The following is a 14,822-nucleotide window of genomic DNA, read 5'->3' on the forward strand; positions in this document are numbered from 1 at the left end:
ATATATATATATATATATGTATGTATACACAATGGAATACTACATGGCAATGAGAAAGAATAAAATCTGGCCATTTGTAGCAGAGTGGATGGACCTCAAGGGTGTCCTGCTAAGTGAAATAAGTCAGGCAGAGAAGGACAGATACCATATGTTGTCACTCATAGGTCTAACAGGAGAAACCTAACAGGGGACCATTGGAAGGGGAAAGTGGGGGGAGAGTTGGAGAGAGGGAGTGAGGCAAATCATGAGAGACCTTTGAATGCTGAGAACAAACTGAGGGCTGAAGAGGGAGGGGGAAAGGGGAAGGGGGGATGGTCATGGAGAGGGGCACTTATGGGGAAGAGCACTGGGTGTTATTATATGGAAATCAACTTGGTAATAAACTATTAATTTAAAAAAAGGTTCATTTTGCCAAACTTGCTCATTGATCCCATGCAGAGGATGGAGGGGGAGGCGTCTAGGTTGTCTCCCAAATTTTTGGCCTGGGTGTCTGGGTGGATGCCATGAACCAAGATTAGAAATAGTGAAAGTTGAAATTAGAAGAGGTGGGAGCCAAGATGAAGATGAGTTTAGCTCTGGTCACATCGTGCTGAGATGCCCATGAAACATGCAGGTAGATATGTCTCGTGCAAAGTTTGCTCTCGGACTGTGAAGCTCAGAAGTATAATTAGGAGTAGAGATAAAGCTTTGGACTCTGAAGTATATAGTTGTAGTGGTAAAAATTACACAGATAAATGAGCTCACTAAGGAGATTGTATAAAGAGAGAGGAGTAGGGAGACAGGAACGCAACAGTAGAAAACACCAGTCTTTAAGGGAAGAGAAGAGAAGCCACCAAAGGGACAAAGACAGGTACGTGAAGTACAAGGAGAAAATGGCACCCAGAACCCAGGTGAGTAGAGAATGCAGAGAAAGAATAAGTGACCAACACCGCCCAGTGCAGCAGAGAAGCCCAGCAGGAGAAGAACTAAAAAAAAATGGAAACTGGTGCAGTCAACATAGAAGTCATTGCATTCTGGGCAAAACCGATTCCAGTGGAAGCCAACCTGGCAGCACTGAGGCATGAGTGGTTGGAAAGTGAGGAAGCAGAGAAAGCAAGTGCCAACTACTCTTTCAAGAAATTTATGAGACAAGGAAGGAAAAGAGCATTATAGCCAAGGAGACTTTTAGAATGGGAAAGGATTGAAGACTTTTATATTCAGAAAGAACCATTCAAGCCAGCACACCTGTCTATTGATTTCCCATCTGAGCATTGCTTCTTTGGGGCAAAGTCAGTCCATATTTCTCTTGATCAAAATCAATCCTATCTCCATTCCCACACCAGTGGTCAAACATTTCACTTACCCAGTAGCATCGGGGCTGCCCAGAGCATCGTGGGTGAAGAGTAGAAGGCTCCAGCCGTGCAGACGCAGCCCAGCTTCATGGCGACTGTGTTTAGGTCTCCTGCAACTTCTAACGCACTGATTTTCTTCAACACGAAACCTCTCAAATTAGAAAAGAGGAAGTAAATCTAACTGTCTCATCTCCTTGCATCTGGGGTCTATTTTCAACTTTGCGATTGGTTTTCATCATTCCGATTTGGCTAGGTTGGCTCCAGCCTTGTCTACATCTGTAGGGTTATGGATGAAACAATAACACTATCAATTGCTCAAGAGTTCCTCCAAAGAGCTCAGAGGCCTTCCAAAGCACATAATCGCCTGATCTCCTTCTGGCCTTCATGGCACTCTGGGAAGGGTCAGTGCACTAACTCTTCATCTCACTAATGAAACAACAGGGGACAAGAAGCAGGAAATTGCTTGAGGGCAACACAGCAATGGTGAGCATTCACATGTCTTGCCTTATTCTGCCACAAGCCTTACACGTTTCTAGTGACCAGAACGACAGGGCGGGAAGATCAGCAATGGCACCCAATCAGGTATCAGATGAGTTCCTTGTAGGCTCCAACCACCCAAAGACCACACCAAGTTGTACACAAATTTCCCTGGACTCATGTCCCTGCTCTCTGTTTCTGTAGCATGATTAAAGCTGAATATTCAGCCTCAGAGGAAATTTGAGTATGAGGCAGGGAGAGTCCCCTGGGAAAGAGGAGAGGAAAGAAGAACATTGACTTCTAGAGGATGCAGCAGTAAACCCAGGGCTCAGGCTCAGGGCCAAAGCCTGAGCCACTGATCCCGAGGAAACTAGACAGGAGGCATCTGATAGCTTGAGAAACCCAAGGAGACTCAGGAATGAGGGCAACAGGGAGGCTTTAGCAGCTCTCTTTAGCTCCAGGTGGCTTATAGGAATCGTTGTCCTTGCCTCTGAATGTCTTGCCTCTGTTTGATCAAGACCTCCTTAACACCAAGGCCCATGCCTCTTGTCACAGGGACCACGCTCCTCACCCCTTCCCATCGTAGCTCCCACGTTGAGATGAAACAAGTCATCCGAAATGGGGGAAGGAGTCCTGCTTGAAGGCAGAGGGAGGGCCATGAGCCTTCAGCTGTGCAAAAACCACAGAGCAGAGCAGACCTATTAGCAACGTGGGCGTGAGAGAACGGATATTTCTCAATCTAAAATAAGCATTTAGAATAAATTTTCCATTATCTGAGAGGCATGTATCTTGGTGCAGGTGGCCCCAGGGAATCCGGGGGGGGGGTTGTAAATATGGGCGTGGAGAGAGTCGGTGAGGCAGTGAGCCTTGCAGCTAACGTGATGTGAGAGACCCAGAAGGCTCAGAAGAGGAAGAACATTCTTGGCTGGATCTAATAAAAATTAAGAAAATGAAATGTGGTTAGCTGGACCTCCACTCCTAACACTCTCTGAAACAAAGTCTCAGGGTTAGATGGGATTTTAAGGGGCTTCTAAACCAACCACAAAGATCTTTCCCTTCCTTTGCTGTCTTTCTTCTTAACTGGACTTACCACAGTGTCATGACTGGAGAGAGACCCTCCTCTGTACTGTCTGCATCAACTCCCAAGATCTCAATGTGGGAGGCAAGATGGCCTCTCTGCATATGGGGCGAAGCTTCATATTCTCCACACTTAAATTCCTACAAAGGACTCTGCGAAGTTTTACTCCCTTGAAGCTTAATCAATGAACTCGTTCGGAGGGAAAAGCAACCTCCGACCTTCCTATGTGTTTATGAAGACTGAAATCCAGTTCGCTGAGGGAGCTCTGCCATTAAGATCATCCCAGACCCCTCACGGGAAGATGGGGTAGGTCCCTGCCCTCATGTCATCCCAACACCAGTTAGACTGTCACCATTCCCAGCTGCATCTGGCTTGTCACTAATGGGCTGATGCTTCTTGTTCTCTTTTTTTTTTCATTGAGTAGATAAAAATGTTTATAAAGATGAAGATGATGCAATATGCAGTTTTGTGTCCTCACCCAAAAAGAATATTGCCGTCATCCATGGAGTACAGTGTGGGTCCCTTCTGATGGCACGTCCTTCCCCGTGACAGTCATCCATAATCCTAATCTTGTATCTATCACCCCCTTATTTTATAGTTGTAATAACTTCGTGCTTTTGAACTTTTAATAAACAGAACCACATGTTTGTTGTTCTGAGACTTGATTTCTTCTTTTTTTTTCTTGTGAATTTCTTTTATTAACCTTTTGTAGGACTTGGACAAGAGGTCCTTAATTCCTTATTTGCCATCCTTCAGGTCAGAAGTGTGTGCGTGTGTGTGTGAGTGTGTGTGTGCATGAGTGTGTGTGTGCATATGTGTGTGTGTGTGTGTCTAAGATGTTTAAACAGGATTTATTAAGAGTAGTTTTAGGTTCACAACAAAATTGAGGGGAAGGTGCGAGGGTACCCATGTGCCCACGGCCCCCACATGCACAGACTCCATCATTAGCAACCTTCTCCCAAGACTGGTACATTCGTCACAGTTGATGAACTGACATTGACATATTCTCATCACTCAGGATCCACAGTTTGCACTAGGGCTTCCTCTTGGTGTTGTACACTCTATGGGTTTGGGCAAATGTGATGACACATATCCATTATTGTAGTATCTTACCGAGCGCTTCCACGGCCCTCGCCGCCCTCTGTGCTCTGTCTATTCCTCCGAAACCCTGGTAAGCACCGGTCTTTTTATACTGTCTCCATAATTTTGCCTCTTCCAGAATATCATAGAGCTGGACTTCTACAGTGTGTAACCATTCAGATTGCTTTTTTTCACTTAGCAATGTGTATTTAGGTTTCCTCATGTCTTTTTTTTTTTTAGTGTTTTTTATTTATTTTTGAGAGAGAGAGAGACAGCGTGAGCAGGGGAGGGTCAGAGAGAGAGGGAGACACGGAATCTGAAGCAGGCTCGAGGCTCTGACCTGTCAACACAGAGCCCAACAGGAGGCTCGAACCCACGAACTGTGAGATCATGACCTGAGCCAAAGCCAGATGCTCAATGGACTGAGCCACCCAGGCGCTCCGTCAAGTCTTTTTCTGGCTTGATAGCTCATATATTTTTAGCCCCAAACAAATAAAATTATTATGGACATTCATGTACAGGTGGCTGCATGCACATTGGCTTTCTTAATTAATCAATTATTTATAGTGAGATGTCATTGACATATAGCATATTGGTTTCAGGTATATAACACAATTATTCAATGTTTGTATATATCACAGGATGATCACCACCGTAAGTCTAATTAACATCCATCACCACACATTGTTACACATTTTTTCTTCTGGTGACCAGAACGTTTAAGATTTATTCTCTTAGCCATTTTCAAATATACAATCCAGCACTATTAGCTCTGGTCACCATGCTGTAGTTCTTCTCTTTTTTTTTAATGTTTTATTTATTTTCGAGAGAGGGAGAAACAGTGTGAGTGGGGGAGGGGTAGAGAGAGAGGGAGACACAAAATCTGAAGCAGGCTCCAGGCTCTGATTTGTCAACACAGAGCCTGAAATGGGGTTCAAACCTATGAACCGTGAGATCATGACCTGAACCAAAGGCAGATGCTTAACCGACTGAGCCCCCCAGGTGCCCCCACCACGCTGGGGTTGTATCCCCAGCACTTACTATCTTTCATTTGTATTGAGTAATTAGGAGTAGACTGGCTGGCTAATGAGGTGTAGATATAAGTTTAACATTTTTATTTTCTAAATTTTTACTTTTTTACATAACTATGTATAATGTCTGTATTTGTATAATTTTTACCGTCATAAAATACGCCACCTTAACAAAATCGACCATCTTACCTATTTTTAAGTGTACAGTTGTCGTATTAGATACATTCATGATATGGCGCCTCCGTCACCACCATCCATCCCCACAAGGCTTTCGTCTTGTGAAACTGCAGCTCTGGCCCCATTCAACAAGAACCCTTCATCTTCCCAGTAGGAGGGCAAACGCCATTTGACCTTCTATCTCTATAATCTTGACTACTCTGAGTACTTCACAGAAGTAGGATCATACAGTATTTGCTTTTAGTGACTGGCTTAGTTCACTTAGCATAATGTCCTTGAGATCATCCATGTTGAAGCCTGTGTCAGACTTCCTTTCTGAGGTTGGATAATAAACACTCCACCGTGTGTACCTACCAACTTGCTGATCCGTTGACAAACACTTGTGTTGCTTCCACAATTTAGCGATTGTGAATAACACTGCTAAGTACATGGGTGTACCAATATCCCTTTGAGACCCTGCCTTCAATGCTTTGGGGTAGATACCCACAAGTGGAATCTCTGGATCATATAATCTTACTTCTCGTTTTCTGATGAACCGCCATGCATTTTCTGTAGCAGCCTCACCATTTTCCGTTCCCATGAACAGTGCTATGAGAGTCCCCAGTTGCTTCGCCTCCTCAGCAACATTTATTATTTTCTGTTTGTTTTTCTGAGAGTAGCCACCCTAACGGGTGGGCGGCAGTGGCTTATTGTAGTTTTGATTTGCATTTCCCTAATGGTTACTGATATTGAGCATCTTTTTATGTGCTTACTGGCCATTTGCTTATCTTCTTTAGAAAAATGTCTATCAGGGGCTCCTGCGTGGCTCAGTCGGTTGAGCGTCCAACTTCATCTCAAGCTAAGATCTCATGGTTCCTGAGTTCCAGCCTTGTATCGGGCTCGCCGCTGTCAGCCCAAAGCCCAATTCGGATCCTCTGTACTCCCTCCCCCTCCCCCTCCCCACATGCGCAAGCTCTCTCTCTCTCTCTCTCTCCCTCTCCCTCTCAAAAATAAATAAGCATAACAAAATAGAAATAAATGTCTATTCAAATTCTGTGCCTATTTTAAAATTTGATTTTTCTTTTTTGAGTTTTAGGAGTTCTCTGTATGTTCTGGACATGAACCCCTTATCAGATTTTTGATTTGCAAATGTTTTCAGTCATTTTGGGGGTTGTCTTTTTATTATGCTGATGTTTTTGGATGCACAGATTTTTAAATTGTATAGTCCAATTTGTCTATTTTTCTTTTGTTGCCGATACCTTTGTGTCACATCCAAGAAATCAGTGCTGAATTCAATGCCACGAAACTTTTGCCTGATGATTTTTTTCCCTAAGGGTTTTATCACTTCAAGTCTATATGTTTTAACTAATTAAGAAACTGTCAAACAGTTTTCTCAAATTCACTGAACCATTTTACAATCCTGCTAGCAACTAGGAAAGTTCCATTGCTTGTCCATTTCTTACAAATGAAACACAAAAGAAATACAGAGAGGGAGGGATGAAGGGAGAGAGGGAGAGAAGGAGGGGGAAAAGGGAAGGAAGGAGGGGAAAAAGGAGGAAGGGAAGAAAGCAGAGAGGCAGGGGGAGGAGGGAAAAAGGAATCCTCTCAGGTCTATTTCAGGTTGTTCGAGTAGAAGCTAGAAGTGTCCAGACAAGCCAGACATCAATTGACATGCCCTAGATGCATGCTTTTTTTCTTTTTAATGTTTATTTATTTATTTTAAGAGAGTGAGATGCAGAGGAGGAGGGAGAGAGAACCCCAAGCAGGCTCCATGTCAGCGAAGAGCCCTGTGAGGGATTCGATCTCAGAGCCATTCCAGCAGGATTCTCGCGCAGAGTCGTGACCCTGAGGCTTTTCTTTCCAGGAAGAACTTTATTCCTTCCAGCCCCGCTCAGTTAGGTTCGTACCCAAAAGGACTGAGTCCCCAAAGGCCACGTGGTGTAGTTTTTTATAGATTTTCTACTTCTTTGTCTCCCATATATAACACACACAAACGCGCAGGCTGGTTAAGTGGTGTCATATGACAGGGTCACGAGGGATGCTGTCATGTACGTGCATAGCCCGGTGACCTTGAGGTGTGTGTGTTTTTTTTCTTTTCCTTAGGGAGGGGATCCTAGCTCACAGTGAGATCATGACCTGAGCCAAAATTAAGAGTCAACCAGACTGAGCCACCCCCGCGCCCCACGTGGACAGAGTTTAGAACGTAGATGCGGAAAGCAGCCACAAGGATGCTGAGTCCCCCGCGCCTCTCACCCAGTTGTTTCTCCCTCGGGGAGTGGGTCCAGGTCCTCAGGGGGGCCAATCCCTTATCCCCAGGACGCAAGAAGTATGAGAGACTCATTCTACTGCCAGCTGGGCCGCATTTCCATGAGGAAACACACGTCTTCCTGGAAGATGGTGCCCCGAGCTTTTCCTTTAACTTGACTGCTGGCAGCAAATAAGAGAATTAAGGATATTTCGCAGAGGATAGAGCCCTGAGCTGCTTCCGTTGGGAAATTAATACTGGTTGAGGTTCTTGGGCCACAGAGGATTAACTGTGTGTGCACGTGTGCGCGCATGTGCATTTTTTTCTTACCTTTTTGTGAGGGGTCGTTCCACAAATTCATTCAGCAAAACAGAGTAATTCTGGGCTGGCAAGACATACATCACAGAGGCGGGCAGGCTTCCTGCCGGGGCCCAAGGTGACAGTCCATCTCCCTTCTCTTTGCTGCTCTACTCGGGCCTGGCTTCAGTTCTCAGCTGTTCTGTGTATTGGTTAATGAAATGTGTTAATTGAAATACATCTCTCAATGTCTTTGTTGAAGTCCTAGTTGAAGTAATAGTTCTGTGGGGGGTGGGAAAGAGGGGAAAATGGGCGATGGGCACGGAGGGCACTTGTTGGGATGAGCACTGGGTGTTATATGGAAACCAACTTGACAATAAACTATATTAAAATAATTAATTAATTTAAAAAAGAAGTAATAGTTCTAGCAGAATCACAGGCTTTCCCCCCACCACACACACACGAAAAAAACCCTAAAGTGTCAATAGAGCAATTTTACAAGTATTTATTCTATGCAGGAAGACAGAGAGGACAATTACCACATTATTGCCCAGACAACAGAGTATAAAATAAGATAACCAAATAGAATTATGGGTTTCCTTTTGAAAGCTGTTTTCACTGAACATGACAATATTTTAAGAAGTTCTTCAACAAGGCCCCCTTAGTCACATTTTATTCCCATAACTAGAATTTAAATAAAAATTTGAAAAAGAAAAAAATACATAAATTAGTTAAGACAAAAAGCAAAACCAAAAAACTTTTGCTTCCAAGACAGATTGGTATTAACTGAACAAGTTGGTGAACAATTATGAATATTCACACAAGTCTCTTTTTTGCTCAAGATAACAAGATTGATATTCTCGTAAAAAGTCTTTAGTTTGACACCTTATCAAGTTGGATTCTTTGGGCAGCTTTATGATACAGAGGATCAAGCTCCCTCTGTTGATTCATAAGGGAAGGGACATTTCTTTCATCTCTTTTAAGACTCCTTTTAAAAAAAAAAAAGAAAAAAGACTCCTTTTAATAGTTATGAAACTTGCAGTTTTATTAAGGTTAGAGGCTGCAATTTTGTTGGTTATCACTGTAAGCAAAGAGAAGGCCTATAAAACTCTACTTATAATGTAGAGGAATGATTAAGATTTTCCTTCAACCCCAGCAAATACTCTTATTATCATGATTCTAAATTCTGGATCAGACATCTTACTTGTATCTGTGTTGATCAGGTCCCTGCTGTCATTTCTTTCTGTTCTTTCTTTGGAGTAAATTCTTCCATTTCATCATTAAAAAATTTTTTTTACGATATTTATTTCTGAGACAGAGAGAAACAGGCCTGAGTTGGGGAGGGGCAGAGAGAGAGGGAGACACAGAATCCGAAGCAGGCTCCAGGCTCTGAGCTGTCAGCACAGAGCTCAATGCAGGGCTCGAACCCATGAATCATGAGCTCATGACCTGAGCTGAAGTTGGCCACTTAACCAACTGAGCCACCCAGGGGTTCTCCCAAAATTTTTTTTATAAAGAAGGAAAATAAAAATGAATTTGTTCCCTTTCTGCCATTGGCTCAGGTCATGATCTCACAGCTCATGAGTTCGAGCCCCACATCAGTCACTGTGCTGACAGCTCAGAGCCTGGAGCCTGCTTCAGATTCTGTGTCTCCCTCTCTCTCTGACCCTCCCCTGCTCATGCTCTCTCTCTCTCTCTCTCTCTCTCTCTCTCTCTCTCTCTCTCTCTCTCTCTGTCTCGCTCTCTCAAAATAAACATTGAAGAAAGTTTTTTAATAATAAAATAAAATAAAGAATTAACCTCAATCTTCACTATCTTTTTCAGAATATAGAGGAGGAAAAACACATTCCAGTTCATTTTATGAAGTTAGTATTACCCTGATACCAAAATCAGACAAAGAATACATGTTATTTTCAAGTGCCCATGGAACATATTGCAAGATACACTGTATCCTAGACCAAAACAAATATAGGCTTCACACACACACACACACACACACACACACACACACACACACACCACAGACTAATATCTCTCATGAAGATAAATGCAATAATTCTTAACAAAATATTAGCAAACAGGGGTGCCTGGTTGGCTCAGTCAGTAAAGCATGTGAGTCTTGATCTCAGGGTCATGAGTTCAAGCCCCACATTGGGAATAGCGCTTATTTAAAACAAACAAATATATAAAAATTAACCCACAAAATACTAGCAAATAGAATTTAGTAACATATAAAAAGAGTTATACACCATGACCAAGTAGGGTTTATTCCTGGAATGCAAGGATGGTTCAATACTTTTAAATTGTTCAGTGGGACACATGGGTGGCTCAGTTAAACATCTAACTCTTGATTTCGGCTCAGGTCATGATCTCACAGTTCCTGAGATCAAGCCCTGCATCGGACTTCTAACTGACAGCACGGACCCTGCTTGGGATTCTCTTTCTGCCTCTTTCTCTGCCCTTCCTGTGCTCAGGCTCCCGCTCTCTCTCAATGTGAAAAAAAAACTTAAAAGAAATGTTTTTAATTATTCTATATAATCCACTGTATTAACAAACTGAAGAAGAAAATCACATGATCATGGTATTCAATGCAAAAAAGCCCTTGACAAAATTAACACCCATAGAAACTCTCAAAGAGGAAAAAAGGAATAGTAAAGAACTTCCTCAACTTGAGAAAGAGCACCTACAAAAGACCTACAGCTAATGTCATGCTGAGCAGTGAAAGACTGTGTGCTCCCCCACTGAGACAGGACACCAGGCAAAGATTTCCCACAACATAATGTGGGAAGTTCTAGCTAGTTCAATAAAGTAAGAAAAGAAAGTGAAAAACTTTCATGCCGATTGTTGTTGTTGTTGTGGTTGTGGTTGTTTTTCCTCTACAAGCACTTCCAACCAGAACTGGCGAACCATCTTGCTCACAAAGAGCTAAACCCTCACTCCACTGGTGTAGATGGGAAGGCACCCCGGAGGATGGGATTCAAACCCACATGTGCACAGCACAACAGATTGGCATCCCAAACCCGTAACCACTCGGCTATCTCATCACCTGAAGGGCCTTCGGTTTGGGAAGAAAGAAATACAAATATCCCTAATGGTACATGATATTTTCACCTATGCAGGAACATCCCAAGAATACCTAAAAAACTCCTAATAAGTGAGTATCCATCAAGTTTGCAAAATACAAAGTAAACATAGAAATTTCAATTATATTTATCAATAAATACTCTGATATTTAAAATACAATACCAGTTATAGTCACTAAAAAGAAATAGCATACATATAAATCTAACACAACATGCACAGGGCTGATATGATGAAAACTACATAACATTGATGAAAGAAATTTTAAAAATATAAATGTAGCAACATAGCATGTTCGCAGATTAGAAAACTCAGCAGAGCCAAGAGGCCATTTCTCCTCAAACTAACATACAGGTTTAGCACAATTTCTGTCAAAACCTTAGCAAGACTTTTTCTTTTTAGATATAGACAAAATTATTCTACAACGCAAGTGGAAAGACAAGGGAACTGGAAGAGCTAAGATAATTTTGGAAAAGCAGAACACAGTGGGAAGAATCAATCTGCCTGAGTTCAAACCTTACTATACGGCCACAGGAATCACGGCTGTGTGCTACCGGCAGGACAGACAGACAGACTGATGGAAGGGAGTACGGAACAATAAACAGACCCACACAAATACGTCCAACTGGTTTTTGAGAAAGGTGAAAAAGTAATTCAACTTTAGGGAAAACAGTCTTTTCAACAAATCGTTACTGAAGCTAGCTGCAGTTTCCTGAAAGCTTCAGGAATTGGAGGACACGCTATAAAGATAAAGAATAATTTTGAAAAAAAAAAAAAAAAAGGCTAGCCAGAAGTCTATATAAGGAGAAATTAGACACTTAGAGCCCCTCTCCTATCCGGGGGGGAGGTGTTTCCAGGAGATTCATTGTCCCCCCACCGTGGTTGAATGCTCAAGAGACACTGAACCCGCAATGGGCTGAGTTGACTAGGTATGAGATGGGCACCCCTGGTATCTGGTGTGCTGCCCAGAAGACACACTTTTTCAGGGCGCCCTGGCACACGTGCTTCAGCCACACAAGGAAGTAAATCAAAAAACAGGAAAACATAAGATTCAGGAAAAAAGAGGTTTAATGCAGAAGATAAGGGCCAGGAAGTCCCAGGACAACAGTAATGCAGGGGGCCTAGAGATCAAACAATCCAAATTAGTTCCAAAGAACCGTAAATTCCAGGAGGGACTTTTTGCTGATGAAAAAGAATTTGAAAAACTTCTTGGTGTGTTTACCCAGGTGGGAAATAGTATTAAGTTGCTTCAGAATGTTTTTCAAAACTTTGGGGAAAGCTAATAATCGGCACACAGAAAACTAACCAAATGGCCAAAATGAAGCAGTTAGTATCTCTAGAGAGGAAAAGATTGTTCGGGAAAGGAAATGTAATCAGCAAACGCCCTGTGTCTCAGTAATGCACAGCAGCCGCAGAATCATGATAAAGCTATAATGGACCGGTGGGTAAGGAAAGAAGGAGGTTAGGAACGATGGTATGGTAACAGCGATCTTCATATTCTATGGTACAAGTTCAAATAGATAACATCTAATATTGAAAATAATCATGAAATAGCAGTGTATTGCATATGGAACTAAATTAACAGAAGACACAGTTAACATTGTTGAAAATTATGATTATTTTATTGCCTCCAGGAAATAGGGCTGAGAGGGGTAAGGAAAGGGTCAATAAATAGCTATCTTCGTATATGCCTTGCATTCTATTATACCATTCAAATTGTGTGCGTGTTCCTTTAACAGAAAGTTTAAAAAATCATTTAAAAATGAAGGAGAGGAAAAAATAGAAAATAAATAAAAGTGAAAGAAAGCATACATTTAAAGATATTTAGATGCAAAAAAAAATCATATAGGCCACATCACTGTGCAGTGAAAGTGGAAAATAACAACAAAGGAGATAAGGCTTATTCCTCTTGGAAAGAAAACCAACAAAAATAAAACAGACTTCCATATCAATGTTGAGTTAACAAGGGAGGAAAACTAAAGTTACAGATTATTTAGAAATAAGTAACAATGACAAGAACATATATCAAAATCTAATGGATGTGGCCAAGATAACAAAAAGAGGAAAAGTTATAGCCTTTGAGAATTTGTGTAAAAACATAAGCTTAGGGGCACCTGGGTGGCTCAGTAGGTTGAACATCTGACTTTGGCTCAAGTCATGACTTCATTTTTGAGTTGGAGCCCTGTATCGAGCTCTCTGCGTCAGCCCAGGGCTTGCTTGGGATCCTCTTGCCCACCCCCCACCCCTCTCCTGCTAACTCTCTCTCTCTCTCTCAAAAATAAATAAACATTTAAAAAAAGAGAAGTTTAGGGAACCTGGGTGGCTCAGTCGATTGAGCATCCAGCTTCAGCTCAGGTCATGATTTCTAGGTTTGTGAGTTCAAACCCCACATCAGGCCATGTGCTGATAGCTCAGAGCCTGGGGCCTGCTTCAGGTTCTGTGTCCCTTTCTGCCCCTTCCCTGCTTGTGCGCTCTCTCTCTCTCTCTCTCTCTCAAAAATAAATAAATGAGCTTAAAATTTTTTTAATAAAAAAGAGAAGTTTAGAAATAAATGAATAATGCAGTAAATCTAAAGGAGAGCAAGGCAATAATGCATTAGGAAACAAAAAGAAAAGACTTGATCAATAAGATAGAATCTATGACAGGACTAAGAAAACAGACAAACCTTTGGCAAGTCTGATAGAAATAGATAGAATGGTCAAGGTCGTTATCTCTCTAACAGTCATTCCACTCCGGAATGATTAAGCTAAGGAAGTTATGGTGGCCAATCTCATTCCCCTTCCAAGTGATTGATTTAGAAATGGGCATGTTACCCAGTCCTGACCAACACAATATGGCAAGATCGCTGGTGAAAGGTTAGACACTCTTTTAAGAGAGAGACACACAGAAGAAGTAGTTAGTCTCCTTCTCTATATTTTTGAGTCTGATATTCGGAGCTGCTAGAATCATCTTGCTGCTGGCCCAAAGTCCATGCCTAGAGAGTGCGGGGAAACTGGACCCAGAGTCCTGATGTACTGCAGACATCCTGTCTCTAGAATTTTTGTTATGTGAGATAATACATTTCCTCACTGTGTAAGCCAATTCAAATCATGCTTTCCTGTTATTTCCAGCTGAAATCATCTTACTGATAAAAGAATGAAAGCTCAAAAGCTAGGTATGAGGGGGGGACAATTTATGTGGACAGACACAAATTATTACAAAAAATAGATGAAAATATGGTGTACGCTGCATACCAGCAAAATGGATGATTTTTCAAACTTGATTCCAAAAGAGAGAAAAGCCTGATGAGACCAATAATGATGGCAAACAAAAATTTGTCAAAGACGCATCCCAAACAAGGTATCAAGCCCATATGATATTATACGAGAAGTTTATCAAACCTAAATTGTCCACTCCAAGGGGAAGCTGACTGACCTTGGAAAGTACAAGAAACAGGGCAGATCGGGGGATGCAGGACGTTGGTCCCATCCAGGTAGTGCCACTGGAGTGAACGATGCACCTGCCTTCCCTCGTGGTCTATTCTGCTCCAGATATAAACTTTTTTATTGTTTATTTATTTTTGAGAGAGACAGAGATGAGCACAAGCAGGGAAAGGGCAGAGAAAGGGAGAGGGAGAGAATCCCTAACAGGCTCCAGGCTCTGAGCTGTCGGCACAGAGCCCAACGCAGGGCTCGAACCCCCAAACCGTGAGGTCATGACCTGAACGGAAGTCGGACACTTAACCGACTGAGCCACCCAGGTGCCCTTAATCTCCAGATTGAAATTCGGGGAAGACAACACCTGCTCGACCAGCTGGGGTGCACACTGTCCTCTGGGATCAGGGGTGCAGTGAGCCCCCCACCCACAGGACTGACAGGGACAGCAGAATCTTGCCAAAGCAAAATCAGTCTTTGTTAAGAAAGTCAGGGGAAATTCATGCTGGGAAGGGAACGTAACATAGTCCATTATAATCAGATTAGCACAAATGTAAAATTTTAAATGCCCAACATAGACAAGGGTGTCAGGAATGGGGCGCTCTACTATACTCTGGGAGGACACAGAAGCAG

The 14,822-nt window shown here is 42.3% G+C and overlaps 1 protein-coding gene across 2 annotated transcripts in view; it reads right to left on the reverse strand.

The window, feature by feature from the left end:
* Window positions 1-1,474, reverse strand: part of FCRLA (Fc receptor like A) — a 7,067-nt gene extending 5,593 nt beyond the window's left edge. Inside the window, exon 1 of one of the 2 annotated variants that reach the window (XM_029935735.1) lies at window positions 1,343-1,474. In XM_029935735.1, the coding sequence (XP_029791595.1) occupies window positions 1,343-1,421 (79 nt within the window). In that variant the 5' untranslated portion in view covers window positions 1,422-1,474. The remainder of the gene's footprint in view (window positions 1-1,342) is intronic. The other variant, XM_029935736.1, reaches the window with a different exon arrangement.
* Between the last annotated feature and the right edge of the window lie 13,348 nt (window positions 1,475-14,822).

Source organism: Suricata suricatta, chromosome 3, assembly GCF_006229205.1.
Source record: "Suricata suricatta isolate VVHF042 chromosome 3, meerkat_22Aug2017_6uvM2_HiC, whole genome shotgun sequence".
Lineage (NCBI taxonomy): Eukaryota > Metazoa > Chordata > Mammalia > Carnivora > Herpestidae > Suricata > Suricata suricatta.